General features: G+C 39.6%; 1 protein-coding gene across 1 annotated transcript in view; it reads left to right on the top strand.

Moving 5' to 3' along the window:
• Window positions 1–3,610, top strand: part of POC1B (POC1 centriolar protein B) — a 59,973-nt gene extending 56,363 nt beyond the window's left edge. The window contains exon 11 of the mRNA XM_026058429.1: window positions 520–3,610. Within this exon, the coding sequence (XP_025914214.1) occupies window positions 520–624 (105 nt within the window). The 3' untranslated portion in view covers window positions 625–3,610. The remainder of the gene's footprint in view (window positions 1–519) is intronic.
• Window positions 3,611–19,089: the final 15,479 nt, after the last annotated feature.

Raw genomic sequence — 19,089 nt, forward strand, 5'->3', positions numbered from 1 at the left:
AATTAAATTAAAAAGAAACTGTCAGCCTGTGTCCAGAAACCTATCTTTCTTAAAGGAGGGTGAGCTCTTGGAGAATGCTTTTCAATAGTATTTTTTTTCTAGCATCATTTTTTTGGGATGTCTGGAAAGTATCTTTTAGGTTGTTGGAAGACATCATTTGGGGTCTCCAGTAGTGACTGTTTTTCTATTGAAATATAGTTGCAACTTTCACATAGTATTTCTGAATAATTTATATATACATATATACATATATATATAATACACACAGACACACACACACACACTTCTAGGGGAAATATTTTGTGAAAATAGTTTTAAACCTTTAAACAATCTCCACAGATACAAAGCCATTATTACTGAATATAGTAGTAAATAGTGGAATAGCTATGGCAAAGGCATTTTAGAATTTTGTTTCTTGTTTAGTTAAAACAATTATTTTTTATTTACTGTGTTGCATACTTTCATAATACCTTACAAGTTGTATAAAAACAAATTGAAGGTACTGTCCTCTTCATGCAGACTATTTCAATCCTGGAACAACGGCTCACTTTGACTGAAGATAAATTGAAAGAATGCTTAGAAAATCAGCAAAAAATGTTACTTCAGGGAAGGCAGGGAGAATAAAAACCACAAATGATCTGTACTGATGAATATGTTTCATATATTCTCAAGGAAATAATAAATGTTGCTTCATTGTATTTGGCTATAAGCAAAAAAACCTTTTTTTTTCTTATTTTGACAAGTCAGTTTAATAAAAAGTGAAGAAAAAATACACAACACATTTTAAACATTGATAGCAAGCAGATATTCTTGTTACATATTTAATAAAAGGTAGCCCAGCCAAAACTAATACTTTCTAAAATCATTCCCATTGAAAATTACAGGACTTATTTCAACCTAAGATCTTTAAATACAACTAAGCAACAAACTGTGCAAATTTAGATGAACAGTAATTATTATGGAAGTGCACTATGCACTTATCACTATGCACTTTTTCAACCCAGATAAGGGCTGTGAAAATGATCCTCTTTGTGCTAAGGCAATTTTACTCAAGCACCTAAATTAAATAAGGCCTAATTACCACTAATTGCTAAAATGACATAGGTTTTCTCTGTCTCTTACACACTATAAAATGTTTTACGAAAAAGTGGCGACAGGTGCTCTTCGTCTTCTAAATATTTCAGTGGCAATTGCAAGATGTTTCAGTGTAAAAACTTTCAGTTCCAAATATAAAAATGTAGTCAATTAAACTTTGAAACAACAGTTGGATCCGTGAATTCAGCTTCAAGACTGGTGCATTGTCTTGTATTTGCATTTTTTATGTAATCCATTAAAATTCATTTTTCATATTTGGAAGAGCAAAATTTACTTTCATCCTTCTGAAGAATGAGAGAACCAAACACAAAATAGTATGAAGTCTGTATCATAAATACAAAAGATTCTCCTCCTCCAAGGACTTGCAGAGGTGCTCAGACTTTGCATGCCATGAATGGCCTCCCTAGAAATCAGTTAATACTGTATAAATTGAGCCATAAATCAGTAAAGACCTTTTGTGAGTCGGTTTGCAATGTATGATGAATTTTGTTTCTGTTTTTAATAAAGATATGATTTTTAGAAAGGCGTAAAATGGTAGGTATTGTTCTTCAATAGAGAACATCTTTCCTTCTTTATGTCTCCATACTATTTTTTAAATGGCAATTGCAGAACATCTCTTGTAAATCCAGTCAAAACTAAACCATCTTCCATTTCTGCAGCTTTGTATTTTGCGTGTTGAAAAATAGGACAATTGAAATGGGGAGCATTTTAATCCAACCCTGCAACTGACTGTACATAGCTAAAGCCCATTTCCTAAACTGAACCTCATTAAAGTCAATAGAATTCAGCTTAAGCACAGAATCTCACCGTGCACATACTGTTGCAGTTGGAGCCAAAGCAATGAGGAGTAGATTTTTTTATAACTTTTCATTTTCTTCATAATAATCACTTTTTGATGTTCAGACATCACCTCAATTGACTGGTAAACTCCGAATTTTGCCAACAATTACTACATACCTTCAATTCCATTTTAAGCAGCACTGTTTATTGTGAAGAAATAACCTCTTCTTAAAAGTTTTTGGGTGCAACTATTTCTGTGCAACATCCTAGCCACAGACTTTTTGTGAAATGATGCTCTTGTATATTCCGATGTATACAGTCTGACCTTTGATTATGCAATTGGTTATAATGCTATATAATGCATAGTTATGTAAATACTCTCTTTTATATCAGATATGCTTTCCTTTTTGCATTTGTAAATACTTCTGTGAACTTTCTTGGTTTCATTAGAAAACAAAAAATGTAACCATTAAAAACTCATGCTGTTTCTTGTTTCCTCTTAATATTTTCTTCCGTTTCTTTTAATTATCTGCAGATTCTTTTATTTTGTGAGGCTTTTCAGGGTTATCTGTCAACAAGATTTGGCAATATTTTTTTACTTCCGTATTTTTTTAATAAACTCTGTGCTGAAATTTTCCTTTCTGCCTTAGCTCCTATCATTAATCCTTCTTCCTATTCAGTACATGTTTATCTGGAGCATTTATTACTTAATACAGTTTATTCCACTGTTGTTTGTGAATCTGGTGCAATAGCATATTTCCAAAGGAAGTTATGTTCTTGTCATTCTGTCAGGTAGTCTGTTGATTTTGAAATCCTCAACATGCATGGCATGTAACATATTTGCATAGTTAGAGGTGGTTGTTAGAAAAAAGGACGGAGGTATTTTCCTCAAGGTGTGTCTGCTCTCCTAAAATGCAACTACCACCTAGCACAATATTCTTTGTGAAGAAAATTTGTCGTGGACTAATTATCTCATTCTTTTGGTCCATATAATTTCAAATAGAGCCACTGAATATGAAAGTTTCCTTTAAAAGCAGTTGAAGAGGCTGCTTAAACTCTTCAGAAGCAAATATTCTCAGTCTTTACTGTAGAGTTTTCACTCTGGCAAATAACTGGTGACTTGACTAATTTGAGTTATCTTTTAGAGACAGATGAAAGTTAATGCTGTTCAGCCTTAGCTGTGCTCTTCGAGTATTTGAAAAAATAATTGCAGAGATCTTTAAATTACTATGAAAGGTATGTCTATTGCAGAATGCAGTGACATACTGAAAATCCATACTCATTCTAAACAAGTTAAACCATGTACCTGATGCAATCCAGCTTTCCTCAGGCTAAGTTATCCCTCTATAAATAAGAGATCCTGCTGAAGAAAGACCACTTACAGCATCCAGGCCAGCTACTGAATTAAAAAGCAAAAATGGCTCAATTGCCTATTCAAAAAAACCATAATGACTGAAATACATGCTCCAAAATGTGGTAGATCTCTAATGTTTGTGAGGGAAAGAGAGAATCTGGCAGAATGAAGAGCGTCTCCTACCAGTGTCGCAGGAAGACTGTCACTGGAGAAACAGACAGATCTTCAAATTCCTCAAGTTTCAAAGTGTTATGAATTAGCTTAGCAACTCAGTGTACATCCGTGGAGATTTATAAACAAAGCAGAAGCATACTGTCCAAACTGAGAAAAATGCTGCCAATTATTAATGTTTCTTAACTTCTACTTGTAATTCCCATCAAAGTTGAGATGTCAATTTTAATGGAATTTTTATCTTTAGCATTACATAAAGCATAATGCTGAAGCAATAAAGATATTTTTCTCAGTTTTTCACTTTGGATTGCAATATGCAGTTTCTTTGAAAGCACATATAGAGCTTCCTAACTTACAGTGCTTGTATAGAAAACCTGGACATATAAGTTACGGTTCGCATTTCCATTTTAGAGGCAGACTATGAATAGCTAAATGTTGCAACATAAGACTGTATGGCACTTAACGGTTTCTTTTGATCTGAACATACAGGTTTTCAAATACCTGGATAAAATCAGATTGAGACATTAGCTTATGCCAATAATCAAGTGTGCTATATGGGCCATCCTGACAACTCAAACTGTAGATGGTTTTACTATTCCGGGGAGGTGGGGAGGGAGTTGTGGTTTTGTTTTTTAAAAAGAACACCACTAAATTCTCCAAAAATCTTCATCACTTACTGTTACTACTGTTGACATATCTTTTATCAACCTATGGTTTTGAAAAAAATAATTTCTGGAGGTAAAGGTACCTAACAACTTCCCATCTTAGGGGGATTGTTGCTTCTTGCCTTTGCACTAGTAAGATGATAGTGCATTGTTTCATTATTGTAATCTTTAGCTCAAGAAACTTAAAAACTGTAGGCTTAAATTCTGATTAAACTAATCTTTTGGAGAAATTGTGGTAGAATAGCTTCTCCTAGCCATTTCAGGATTGCCAGAACAGATCCCTGTAGCATGAGGGAAGATTTGATTCAGGAAATACAAAAAAAAATAAAAAAAATCCTGTCTTTATTCAAATAAATATACTGTGCTATTTTTAAGGTAAACAGTTAATTTTTCTCCCTAAAGGTCTTATTACACAGTTGCTAAATTATTTTCATTACCATATCAGATCACAAAAACACGCTGAGTTTTCCACTGAATGAGGGTAGCTGGGATCAGAATGTATTTCCAAGGACATAGTTTTATGTAACCTGTTTACCTTGTACGCCTTCTAAAAATCCAAAATTGTGGACTCTTTGCCCCAAACAATTAATGAATATGTATGTACACGCTGGATCCAGGAACAATATGTTTTTGTCAGAGTGTCCCCTCAGCGACTTTTGCACGCTTCGGATGCATAATACAATTGAAGCCGTTTCTTTGTGAGAAAATAGGTTAATGACTTGCCAAAAGGCAGATGTTAATTGGAAAAAGTGCATACAAGCCCTTTTCTTTACAATGTGTATGGGTTGCATTTGTTTTGACTTGCATCCAAGAACAGGTGCAATTTCAATTGACTCAGCTAGCAGGATGTGCTGAGTGCACTCTTCACCAATTTTACTATAAATTTTAAATCCAGCAGGAAAAATTAGCTTCTAAGTTGATCAGTGAATGATAAGCTGCAATTTATTATCTGTGTTACAAAACAAAATTATGACTTGTGAATGTACTTGTATGTAAACATCTTAATAATATGAGGATAAGGACTATATTTATCAGTGTTAAAGAGGTTTACTGTCGAGCACTGATGAATCTTACACAAGACAAAATGTGTCCTCCCTTTCAAAATGCTTCTTTTGTAAGAGAGTCAGCAGTTCTACACAAGGTATCACTAGTATATTTATAAATGTTACTTAGAGCAGAAAAATCGCTCATTTTCACTAATGTATTTTCTTGCCACTAAGCTGCATAATCAGAAGCAAATTTAGAAGGAAAAAAAAAAAAAAAGCAAATGGGAAAAACCCATCTGGGTGTGATAGGATCAGAAGAGCTTCTGTTTGATAGTTTCATAAAAATGGAGAAATGCAACTAAGACCTTTTGAAATTTCTAGTCTACCCTTAAGAGTCCACCAAAGCAGTCTGGATCCATGTGCCTAGCCTGACCTGGTTCTCGGACAGACACTCTCACTTTCTCTCACCTTAGGAATGCTAAATGTAAAATGGGATGGTTATATGGGAAGCAGCTGAATCAGTTTCACCCTAGAATACCCAGTTGCCTCAGAATTAAAGCACATTGCTAGGGTGGAGAAATCTTGGGTTTGAACATCTGCTCCAAAGCCAACAGAGTAGGTATTTGAAAGATGGCCTTCTACATATTTGATGGGGTGGGTAAACTTAGATTTCTAGCAAATGAAGAAAGCTCCTGGGTTAAAGGAAGCATGTGAGACTTTTAAGAAATCTTGATCCTGGTTGCTTTTCATGTGAGACCCAAGCCAATATGTGCTTTGAGATACCGACTAGATCAAGACCTATGATCTAGACTAGTGCAGGAACATCTAGTTCAGGAATCCCACAGGAGCTTTAGCATGAGCAGGGGTACTAAGATAGTCTGCTGGTGCCTGGGGTTACACAGTTTTCATGTGCCTCCAGCAGGGACTTCAGCATCAGAGGACTCAGTACACTTACAGAGAGACAGGATTGGGCTGAGAAGAAATGCTGAGCATCTCAATGCCATCTGAATACAGGATTTTGCAACTCAGAGTGGTTGTTTGAGTCATAAGTCACTTTGTGGCTTGAGCTCTTACAGACCAGGATAAAAGAGAAGAACCCAACTTCACTTCAAAGCTGCTGAGAGGAAGCAATTGCCAGGAGAGGGGAAGAAAAGACTTCTATTATGTATCTTTTTCATCCTTTTCTGCTCTGTATTGTAATGAAATAGTACTTCTGTCTCAGGTTGTTACCTCCTCCTAATCTCCAGAGGAAATTCCTGCTCCTTTCAGAGACATAAAACATTAGAACAAAGAGAAAGCAGCAGCAACAGCTAGACTCTGTAGCACAGAATATCACTGAAGCCTTTCCTGGCTACAGTGATGGAACCCAAAGACTTATAGCATTTACTCCAACACCTGCATCAAATGTCAAGATCTGTCATAAGTTTAATTACTCAGAAGCAAGGTGTATTTTGCAATGATCTATTGTTTACTGGGACTTTATGAGCAAGTATCACAGAGATAGAAGTCTATGAAGTTCAAAGAACTAAAAAACATTTCTCTGATTTTTTTAAGAAAAATTCAAATGAGCCATATGCTGTGTTGCTTCATGCTACCTTCAACTTGCATGTCTCTCAAAATGAAACATTACAGATGTGATACACTTGGGTGGTGAAAAGACAAAATGCTCCCAGCAGCATTTCTTTCTCATGAGAGCACTTGTCTAACACTTTTTAACCATTCTTTTTTATTATTATTATAGTTCTGTGATACTTGTAAGCACAAAGCCCAGGACATGTGCAAAAGCCTAAAAAGAGCAGCTTCAAAAAGAAGAGACATTTGGTAATGATTTCCAACTGACCAAGTTCTGCACTGGTTATTGGGGTTATTCTGTTAAAATTAAATGATTGTACACCTAAAATTTGATGTTGCAGGCAGAAGTAGGGTTTAGCTCTTAGTCCACAAGACTTGAAAATTCTTGTAATTCACAAGACCAGCTTTAACTTCCAAGAAAATTGCATAAATGTAAGAAAATGCCATTAACTTTTCAGTTAAGCAGTGAGTGTAATCAAGCAAAGCATAGCAGAATATAATATTTAATTATATGTAACCATACTAAGTGGTCTCCATCTACACTGATGTATTTGTACATCTTCACTGCTAACACTGTATGCTGCAATCTATTCAGTATAAGCCTAGCCTGTAAACAGTCACATTACTGAGAGACTGTAAGAGGTTCATTAGAGAAATTTTGATAGCCTCATTCTAGCTGGGTCTGATATAGCACCACTCCAAGTTATCAAAGAATTTGAGTGTGTGTGTAACTTTAAGAATGAAACTGGGCTTTTGGCCATGCAGCCTGCTTCTCAGGTGCCCCTCCAGTCATCCTCTCAATCATCCCCACTGCAGAGTCTCACAAAGTACGCTGTGGTCCTTTCGCAACACAGGCGCATGGATTTCTCTCCATTTCTCTCCAATTTCTCTCCATGCGGGTCGTGTCCCTACACAGCGCCAGGATGCAGCCAGCGCATGCACCCAGGGCTGGGCCTGTCGGACGTCCTGCAGAACGTACCTACCCGGCAGTGTAGACACAGCCAATAACGTCAGTCATGTTCTTAAAATCACACGCAGACATAAGTGCTTTGCTGACTTAGTGGGAAGCTGCTGGCTGAAATCAGTGGGACTTCTCACATGATTGAAGCTACCTGCTGAAAATGTCTTAATCTTATATATTCGCATAGCTGAGTGACAAAGAAAATATGAATAGCAACTGATGGCTATTTTTTCAAAGGTATATGAAAGACAAATGCAGTCATTAGAACTCGAGCTCCTGATTAACTTAAATGGCTACTTCTTTATTTATTTCACAGCTACCTGATTTAGAGCCTCCCATTTCTGATTCTGGAGCTCAGATAAATGAAAAGTTTGCAGGACTAAGTCCCTAATTTGTATGCAGACCTTGTCCTACAGCCTTTTGGGTATTCCTTTGGAAGATATGCTAAAATGAGAAAGGTTCCCAGTATCATTCAAAACCACAGAAGAGGAAATATCACTATTTTTGTCTTTTTCCTTTTAGAAAGAAAAATGCTCTCAGCTATTCAGCTATTCCAAGTTGTATATGTGTGTTTTCCACATTTGTCTCTCTCTTCTCTCTGGTGAATAATGACCAAGTTAGTCATTTCAAAGTGGGAGAGTTATGCCTTTGTTACATAATCTGAGTACTGGGGAGGGAATTATCTATGTTTTTCTGTGTAATGGGTTTGGGAGGAACAGGGAAGAATATAAAACTAACAAGCTGTGATATTTGAAAAATGCTATTCAGAACCCAAAATTGAGGGATACAATAAAATCAACATATTCTCACCCAGCATCTCACGATTCTTTTTACTTTTATATACACTCTAGGGTAACAAAGCTGAGCCATCAGCATTCATCATGCTGACAAAACCAGGCAGAAACGGCCAAGGGCTCATTTTTTAGATTTGCCCCATATAAGGAGTCACTTGCTACAAAAATATAAAAAATGTAGTCCATTAATGTTAACTATGACACACCCAGTTTCTTTTTTATTTAAGGAACCATTATACCATAATAAACACTGATTGGGAGTTTTCCAGCAGAACAGGTTTTTGTCAGAGAATGCCGATTTGTCGTAAGCGAAATGTTTCACAGAAATGTATCTGTTTGGATGAACTTCCAATGAAACGCAGGCAAGTTTCCATCACAAGCCTGCCTGATTTCCTGCCAGCTTGCCTGACAGCTTTCCAGGCTCCACGGCTCCAGGACGGCTCTGGACTGAACCTGTGATTTTCCCTAGACTGCTTTTTTTTTTTCCTCCTTTTTGAAATTAGAGGGAAAAGGTCTTGGAAGAAATATACGTCAGCTCTGCCTGGCTTTTTCTAATTCTTCAGAATTAGAGATTTCTTTTGATAGTGATGACATCCCACAGCCCAGTATCTTGATTTGTTACATGGGAGAGATGGAATAGCTTTCCTGCTTCCTAGAGAAAGTGCTCAGGTTTAACAGCTCTGCAACTGAAATATTTTTCATACCAGACTGAGCTTCATTTCTGAACACTTTCAGGAGACCTCACAATGTCAATATTGTTTCCTCCTTTTTTTTTCTAAAGTATCGCACCATGGTGTCTCTGAAGTAGCAGTGCGCTTCAACACTGTCTCCTTTGCTTTCTTCTCCTTGGCCAGTTTCTGGTGCAGAGCTGGACCTAGATCTCGAGCATCTCCCTTTGTTGCTGGAATTGTGGACGTCAGACTGTTTCTTGGCCCTCACAGACACATACTCTAGAAATCTGCCTCTGCGGCCAGCTGATTGTGCTTTGGCTCTGTTGTTTCTTCCTGTTTTATCTGCCCCCTCTTCACTTGGTGCCAGTGATATTTCTCTGCATTTATGTCTGAATCTCCTGGGAGGTGGGGGTTGTTTCATTTTTTCTCTTTAGTGTGGAGTTATCTGAGGGCAGGACCTTATGCAGGCATATGCCCCAGTTCCTGGGGGCTCAGTAGGTGAAGGAAACTGGGAAAGGCAGATTCTTCTTTTCCACCTCGGGACCGAAGCTGTAGGCAGCCAACCTATCAGCCTTTGTACTCCAGACTCACAACTTCTAACAAGCTTCTCTGGGTATTTTTCTTACTTCAGCCCATGACTCTCATCAGTATGTTAATTTTGTCCTTGTACTTGGGTTAACTTGGCTTCTGAAAAGCATCTGACTGAAAAGAAGCATTTGGCCAACATTGAGAAGCTCTGCTGATTTAAACTTGGGAGTTAATTTGGTGTTGGTGTTACCAAATAGCTGAATCCAGCTGCTGGCAACATTTTAATATTCTCTTTAAGCATTAGAGTATCTCACTTTTTCCAGACCTCTTAGTTCTGATGATATTTTCTCAATCAGGAAACCCATTACATCAGAAAGCAGATTGCCCAAAAGGCTAGTGCAGCCAAGGGGATCAGAGCAGAGTCAGGAACTATAGAAAGAACACGGAAAGAAAGGGATGTGCCCTAGTGTAATTTTCAAGGAGATAATGATATTTGTAAGCCCTGTCAGACCATGAAACCTCAAAGGAGGAGGGGCTGTAAGTTTTAGGGGTATGAATGGCAGAGGCAATGCCAACAGAAGCTGAATGGAGCCAGGGACAGCACATGGAAGAGAGAGGAAAGAGGCAAACATGAACCCCATTCTGCATAAGTGCAGCCTCCGATAATCAGGTTGAACAGTCTTCCCAAATGTACCCACAGTCTCTGCCTCCTTCTGCACTAACACTTTAGGCCTTCTTATATTGTCTGTCCTATTGTAGCCCATCAATTCTTTGCTTCTCTCTTCCTCTCTCTGTTTTCATCCTCTCTTCTCTCCCATCCTTTTCCTCTGAAAATATTTTGCAGCCTACAATTAGTGCACTTGGCTGAAGTCTTGTTGGGCATATCAGGAAGTTTTCCGGATCGCTCATGGGTGGAGTTTCCCAAAAGCATCAATTTGGTATTAATGTTGTATAAACAATGGGCCTGCCAAACTCTGAATAGTGTGAGGCAACCTCAAAATGTTGTGCCTCCTTGCAAATTTCCACTTCTGTTGCATATTACCTCACATGAGATAGACACCATGTTCTCTGCATTCACACAAAAATGACTGCAGCCATAACTTCAGCATATGCAAGGAGGAATCTAGCTCTTGTTGTTAACACTTTTCTTTTGATCAATCTATCTGAAGTGTTGTTATCAATACTGTTTGGTAGCTGACCATTCAGCTACCTCTTAAGAAGTCATAGTTGGTAACACAGTTAAAAGTGCAGGCACATTTTCAAAGTTGCATTTAAATTGCCAAGCTCATTTTTGCCAGCTGTCGTGGGATAATGAGATGTATAATAATGACATTGTTTGCAGCAGCTATGGGATTGAGTTTGAATCAGTACATTGTGTCTGCAAGAGGATTTTAAGTAAACGTTATAGTTCATACAGCACTAGTACAATTTGACATACAGAATGACTTAGCTCATTTGGGAGCCCTTACTCCTGGTCAGGAAAGAAGTGGGTAAGAGTGCGTATTTGAACCACAAACTGGGAGTGCCACAAATAACCATCATTTCCTACATTTCTTATTATAAGAGGCTGTTCCCACAAGTTTCCTAACCTTTAACTGCCTTGATTAAGGTATTCCATGCCAGGATGAAATTTTCTGTAAACTTCTAGCCATTTCTGAGACAAGATAATATGTAACCCCCTTGGATCTTTTCTGGAGAAGTTCTGACATCAGAAAGTGTATGAAAAGCTCATAGGAGTGAACTGGTGTAGGAGACATTTGATCTGAGGACATAAGTAGGTGGTTTACTGAAAACCATTGGAGAGGATGGCCCAGGACGGACAAGAAGCAGATGTAGTGGGACTGAGAATAGCGTGGCGTGAAGATTGAGATGACGGTAAGGAGAGAGAAGATCTGAGAACTGCAGAGTGAACGGGGATGGTATGAGATGTCCGGGAATTTGAAGCAGGACCAAGGAGATCTGTGGTGATGGAGCAGGAGAAATCAATCTTGGGGCAACAGGAAGAAATGATCTTTGTCGATTAGACCCTGTTTCCTACCAGTCTGCAAGGCCATCACTGCTCAACTAAACATCTATCGAGCCACTCACTTGATATCCTCCCCCCCCGCGTACTTCCCTGCGGTGCTAGTCAGCACAGAGGATAACACCTTATTACTGTTGCTGGTTACTCCATTAGCTCAAGAGGCAAAAGTCAATGTGATGAACCTAAAAGTACAGAGAAAATATGTACAGAGAAAGCTACTTAGAACTGTATGTTAAAATAATTTTACTAGGGCGGCTCTTGAGAATTGGATTTTATCTCTGCATCTGTATCATCAACCTGGCAGCTGTACTCTGTGTAGGAAGCAGTGGGATGGAGACGTGAAAAGGCTGGCAAGAAGGGGGATGTAAAACCCAAAACCTGGAGACTGTGAAGATATAAGCAAGCGTTTTGAATTCTTGGTCAAGATCCTAGAGATATTACAAGGGAAAAAACAACAGAATTTGGGCACATCTGAAGAGACAAATAGTGAGAGAGAAACAAATAGTGAAAATACTGAAAAATAATCCTGTGATTATAGGTCCAGTCAATAGCTTTTATGACAACAGGTAGATGATGAGGAAAGGAAAGGGCCTTTGGAGGGAAACAATTAGTTCTGCATTAGAAATGTTAAAAGTAAGCTGCAAGTGAGGCATCAGGAAATGCTGCCTGCTATCCTGCCATAGGAAGGGGTTCTGCTATCTATCTAACTGTGATTTTATGAACTGTAGACCATGTTTATTTGCTGCTCTTCCTATTCGATTTTATAATGGTGAGTGCATCCTTTTGCATTTTTTAAAATCAATTTGGTGCTAGCAAATTGATTTGCCATCCTAACAGCCTCTCTCCATCCGTTCAGTCTCTAATGAACAGCCCGTGATGCCTTCCTCTCACGTGTTCACAACCCCGCTGACTTCAAGGCATTCTCCAGGCTCCAAAGTATCCCGTGGCGTTTTGCCCCGTCCCTGTCTCACCAGTGGCACCAAGCTTTAGTAGATAGCATTTTGACTGATGTGGCTGCTACTCTCTGCCCATCGAAGGTAGAAACTGCCTGGTAGATGCATCCCAGAGTGTATTACTCAGGTATGGGAACCTACGTGCCTGGGAAAGGGTGGTGAACTAAGCAGAGCATCATTGGGGAGCCTAAAACGTCTGATTTCCTACAAAACACAGCACTGCCACTGGGAACCCTTCCTCTCAAGCTGCGGCTTCTGTTTCCCCGTTTGTTTTTTTCTCCCAAGTAGGGAGTTACTGGCATGATGCACAGTGCATGGCTGTGTGACAAGCAAAGCTGGGGCTTGCTTTTGAGCCTATCTGAAATTTTGGCGGGGAGGGTTTGGAGCAGCAGTCACAGGTAGCTGTAAGGGCAGAGATAAAGGGAAGCTGCTCAGTGAGCTAGAAATTCCCACACTGTGTTGTCAAACATGCTTGTGCACTGGTGTGTAAAGAGGAAGCTGAGGAGAAGAGAAATGAATTTGAATGCATTTTAATTGGGATTAGGGGCATATGGTGTGGTGCTATTTGTTTTCCTCTTCCTGCTTCTGCAGTGAGACTTTAATGCTTTCACACATTTGCCTTTATTTGTCATGTCAAAGGGGGAGACAGCAAGGGGCTTCCCCCCCTCCCCTGTATTTGGGGCCATGCTAACACCCTCTCACTTCACTCTGAACTTTGCCAAAGGAATAATCATAATTGTCACAACAAGTGCAGCCAGATCCCAAAAGCAGATTAAGCAGCTCCAACTTATTTTTATTAAACTTTTCAGTTGCTCCTGGGAGAACTTTTGCTATTTCCAGGCAGCAGAATGGGGTGGATTCAAGGGGAGAGAGGGTCCACAGTACCACATGCACATCATTCACTGGCAGTTGGATAGTTAGGTTTTATTGTTATTACTGTATATTTAGTGTTTTGTAAAAAGCTACTGAGGGAGCTGTTTCCCTTGCTGTACAGCAGCTTGTTTGCTGTAAGATTCAGACATAAGCCTTTAATTATGCCTAGCATCTCCACAAAAGTAATTTCTGTTCTCTCTCTGGCCTCATGCAGCCTCTTGGGATGTTCTGCATTTGAATGTGAACAAGCTATTGTTTAACATGGCTTTAAATCATGGCAGAAATGTTCTGTAGCATCCACTGGGAAAGGCCTCTCCCTTCTGTCCTCTTCATTTTTCACAGCAGCTTTGGGAAGGGAGGCCAGTAATCACAGAAATTTTGTTTAAAGGTTAAGCACAGAGTATCATATCTTCATACAGATGAAAAACACTGATTACAGTGCAAGTTAATAACAGATGAAACTGTGGCTCAGAAACATTTAAAAAGGAATGTAAAGATTATTTAACATTAAGCATCTCTCCCAGCCTTTACGTGAGCATCTTTCCATTCATTTTCCAAAACTGCATATGATACAATATGGGACTTACTTTTCTGAGTGTTTGCAGAGGAGTTAGAAGCTAATGTCTTCTCTAAAAAAAGGCTCAAACACAGTTTAAGCCCATGTGAATCCTGCCCTGCTCCCACCTCTGCTGACACATGCACTCTGGTAGACTTTTGTCAGCTCCTGATGTCATGGTATCCCAGTCTGACCCTCACCCTAAGTCTGTAGCTCTGGGGTCACTTCAAGACTTTTGGTTTTTTTTCTGAGAGGATTTTTTTTTGTTATAGCTTCAACTTGTAGAAAAAGTATAAGATATCAGCTAGATGTTATTCAGTTTAGTCTGTATTGGATTCTCCTTTTTTTTCCCCAAAGTGTCTATTTCAAATAACAATGACAAAGTTGTATTAAATTTGCATCAAAGAAAAGTTGTGGAAGCAGATGCATGAATAGCAAACACATACATAATGTGATTCCAAACAAAGAAACCTGTGCTGGAATGGGCTGGGAGGGAACAGATCTATGTTATTGTAACATTTTGCTAACACATGCAGGGGTCATCCAGATACAGCCTGGAGCAGCTGAGATGCCTATTTGACGGTAAATTTGATAGAATCCGCTTTGTAAGTACTGCAGCAATGGCTGTACTTTATTGCTTTATAGAGCAGTTACCACAGCCATTTATGTGCTATCCTGTACAGGTTTCCATATACAGGGTGTTTCTAATGGAGAGTGTAAAGATTCTTATGTAAAGACTAATAAGTGTAAAGACTCATAGCAAAGAACGAAAGATGATTATAACATTCTGACAGTTGCTCAGACACATCTTTAAAATGAATGAAAAGAAATTGATTAAATTGAAATGAATTTCACCCACCCAGATCTCAGTGCTACAAAGCAAGTTCAGCATTTTTTTCCTTTTCAGGAGTTTGAAATATTACCAGCCCTTCCAGTGAAACCGTGAGTATGGCCAAGGGGCCACGGCTCTGCCTGACAGTGAGGCTGTGTTTGTCCTGGGCAGCTGGACAGGCTCTGGATTCAGGATCTTTGTTCAGAGCTCTTCTGCAGGAGATGAGGACATACTGGTCTTTTGCAAAAGTAATTCATACTTTTTGTTCTCCTAGTGGTTTAACATTTTATATTTGTTATGCAGAAATAGGTATGCTTGATATTTGTTAGTAATATCCATATTTTGGCTTGGTTTTGCCAGGTATTTGGAATTTAGAACAGACAGTATCTGTTACTTTGAATGCGCTTCTGCTTTCCTTTACTAGCAGCTCTGGCCCCCGTTCTGCTGTCCCTTGAAGTCACCCTTGAATAGAGAGAGCACTCAACTGGCTCCTCCTTATCATCAGCTTTTCCAGATGTTCAGCACCCATAATACTGGATCACATTTTCAGAGTGGGCAGCCATCAGCTATGATAATTATTATTAGGGCCAAATTCTCAAAAGATCTTGGCATCCAGCCCCAAATCTAGTGCCAGTCCTGGATACCTAGTTCTTTCCTACAGGAATAACAGCTCTGATATTGGGGCTTACCTAATACTGCACCACACAGAGGAATCACAGTTTGGAGGCATGTTGAGCATCTGAAGGTGGCAGATAATTGCCTTTCAAACGTGGTGCTTCTGGGCTGTGATGCTTTCTGTGCCACAGAAAGACAGAAAACTGAGAATCCAGCTGTTACAAAATGATAGTTACAAGCAGGAGAAATCCATAAATACAATACGCATTTTACATTAATTAAATCAGGCAACTGGCCCACTGCAGGCAGTGATTGTTATGAAATTAGCCGTTCAAGTTTTGGCACATCGTAGCCAAACATACTAGAGCCGGGCTTTAAACCTTAGGTTCCTAGACTACTTTTAATGGATCTACAAAGGGTACCTAAGAAAACCAAGATTTACGTTTATTATGCTGGGATTTTTTTTTATTTCCATCCATATCATCACTGAAAAATGCTTAGGGCTGCACAGATTGAAACCAACTGAAAAAAGATCACTGGAGTAGAGTTATAATCAACCTTAAAATAATACTGAAGACAGTAACCACTAAACTCATTTAAGTCACTCACAGAAGTAGGTATCTTGCACTTCTGCCTCTTCCAATTGACCTTCAAAAAGTATCCTACCTATTTGGGGATCAGAGTAAGCAAAGACAGTTTAGCAATTTTTAGACTAATCACAACAACCATTTTAAAAACAAACAAACAAGGAAGCAAACAAACACACACCCCAAGCCGAAAACCAAAAACAAAGCAAACAAAAAAACCTCCTACAAGTCCATTGAAGCAGGCAAGGTCACAGCTTGTGAATGCCCTTGTAACCCCCACACAGACAAAATTGCACACGATCAGACATACTGCTGCCGACACATGGGATTGTCCTGGAGGATGAGCTCTCGCTCTCCAGCTACACTTCAGTGCCCTGCTAGCATGCTTGGGCTGCGATCCCACAGTCTCCTCAGCAAGCAAACGCGCTCACAGTGTGCCTGAACACACACAGTGTCCCACCACATGCACATACAGTTGCTGAAACCTTGCCCTGCCAAGGTCAGTGGGAATTTTTGTCTTTGACTTTGATGGAGGCTGGATTTCCCCACACAGACACCTCCTCCCGGATGCATGTGCATATGAGTGTACGTGTATATAAGTATGCTTTACAGTACAAACAAAGTACTTTTTATAGGAAGGCATCTTCTCTTTTCAAGTGTTTTTCCTCAACTTCATACTGCATTAAATCAGACCCTCACTATTACAGTCTCAGTTTCTCATAGCGTAATGGTGTTAAAGAAGCCTTCTTGCTCCGGAGCTCTGTAATAACAATCGCACCATCAGGAAGAGGAAATGAGCAGTGTAGCACACTCTGTACCTTTTAACCAAGAGCTATTGTCAAAAGCATGTTGCTGCAGACAGAGTGGCAGCAAGGCATTGGGTGGGAAGCAGGTGTAACCTGCCAGGAACACCAAACTAGCAAAAGTCATTTATTAATCCAGATGAGTACCCCTCCTTCTCAGCTGCGTCTTGCCACCAAACTGAAAGATATTTTACATTCCCAATGCTCAGTACTTAAAAGCTTAACAAATACCTTTATGGTAAATCAAGAGCTTGTTTTCTCATCTTGGCATTTTGGTCACTCATTTGCAAAGTCTTTGAACTTTTTTTCTTCATCTCCATATCATAACATTTCACATATAACAGTTTGATCTCAGGAAACTTGTTTCCAAGTGCCTTGCTATAGTCTGGGTTTCTTTGCTTTACAGAGGAGTCTGAAATCTCTCCTTGCTTGCCCTGCTTGTCCAGCTTGTTTTTCCTCTGCTCCCTTCAGAAAGTGAAAGCTTCAATGGCAAAGCTGCCCAGGCTGTAGCCCCAGTGGAGTGCTTTAGTCAGGCTAGATCTACACAGCTGTGTCTTCTTCCTCCCCACCCCAACATGGCTGGATGAGTTTGCACTGCTGCTGAGTGGCCCAAGCCCAACTCAGTTACATCACACCCTAAATTCAACTACAATGTGTTGTTGGAGAACAAGTCTGCCCTTCCTGAGCTCCTTCGCTCTTCTCAGTCCCCCACTGAGGTGGTTTATGAACATCAGTGTGGTGGTCTGTGCTGGGGTGCATGAAGCCAACAGCCTATACATTCAAACCACTTCTCCGCGTTAGTGTCACTGTCCTGCGGTGCAACGCTAAGGCTTATTTGTGATCACATTTAGTTGACCATGCTCTTGACACTGTAATTACTGATATGTGCCGTTCATCTGCAGCCTTGATTAATACCTTGTTTTCAGATCCCTGCCGCCTCGTTTGCTGAACATTTACACACCATGCAATGCAGTATAAATGAGCGTGTCCAGCCCAGCTGCCAAACCATAAACAAACCTGATGTAAAATAACTTCCCTTTTCCCCTTCTGACCATTAAGAATATCATATCCATGCCTGCTGCTACCCATTAGGACAATATACCTGTTCCCTTCCTCCACCGAGGCCTGGAGATGAAGTACTGTCTCACATGCATCAATATGAAATGCATTCCCTGGCTGGTTGTTCTCCACCCAGAATTATCCATCAGCTGCAGGACACAGTTACTGGGCAAGGGAGTCAATGGACCATGAGAAGACCAGGCATCTTCTGTCCCTTACTAAGCAGTTTCTCCACTACTTCCCTGCATTATTTCTGTTCTCATTATAGCTGTTGGTCCTCCTCTATCATGGGATACTATTAGGAAGCAGAATCTGCTGCTGTCTCCTCCTCTCCCTCATGCAGCAGTTCCCAGCTGCAGTCAGACTCTGCCTGGTTTTCCTCAGAAGTTAGTTCAACACACTACCAAAGTCCCCATTTTAACCCCTCAGCATCTTGTTCCTGACTTTCTTTTCCCTCACAGATGTTCTTGCATCTCTCATGGATGGTATTGTCCTGTTCCTGTGAGTTCACCTTATTTAGATAGGCTGGAATGATGTGGAAAAAGAATGAATCCTCACCCCCACTCAGTGGTGTTTCCTCCAAGAGAAATATTCCCTTTAAATTGCCCCTTTTCTTTTGGGAGGAAAAATACAATTTTTCTCTTATTAACATATGGTTCCCCAGTCATCTACACTTCTGAGCTCTGTAACTATTTTATGTTAAGTGATGACAGGTATGATGAAACTGGAAGCTGGACCCACAACGTATAGATTGAGACTGGGAGAAAAAGGCTGGAGATTTTGTGTTAGTAATCACTTCAGCTTTATTTCACTCAGTAGTGACATTGGACAATAACAACTTACAAGTAATTTTGGACTGAACAAGATACATCTGTCCCTGCACTTCAGTGGAAGCCCATCCATCTGTGCCCCTGAGAGCTGTCATTGTCTCCTCATCTTCCCATCTTCCCATTGTCTTCCTCATCACTTTCCACCTGTGGCATCACTTCATCTAGTCAACAGTAACTTGCAATCTACTGTGCCAAGAAACCTTGAAAATGTTATTAATTTAACACCAGGAAACTGGTTCCATGCTACTGTAAGTCCATATTCAAATGTGGATACAATCCTATGCTGATGGCCTGTGCTTTGTTTTTGAACATTGGTAGAATGTAGCCTAATAAATCATTTTACATTTTGCTCTCCACGCACCTTTCCATCTTGCATTGTTT

This window comes from Apteryx rowi, unplaced genomic scaffold (assembly GCF_003343035.1).
Source record: "Apteryx rowi isolate R43461 unplaced genomic scaffold, aptRow1 scaffold_147, whole genome shotgun sequence".
Taxonomy (NCBI): domain Eukaryota; kingdom Metazoa; phylum Chordata; class Aves; order Apterygiformes; family Apterygidae; genus Apteryx; species Apteryx rowi.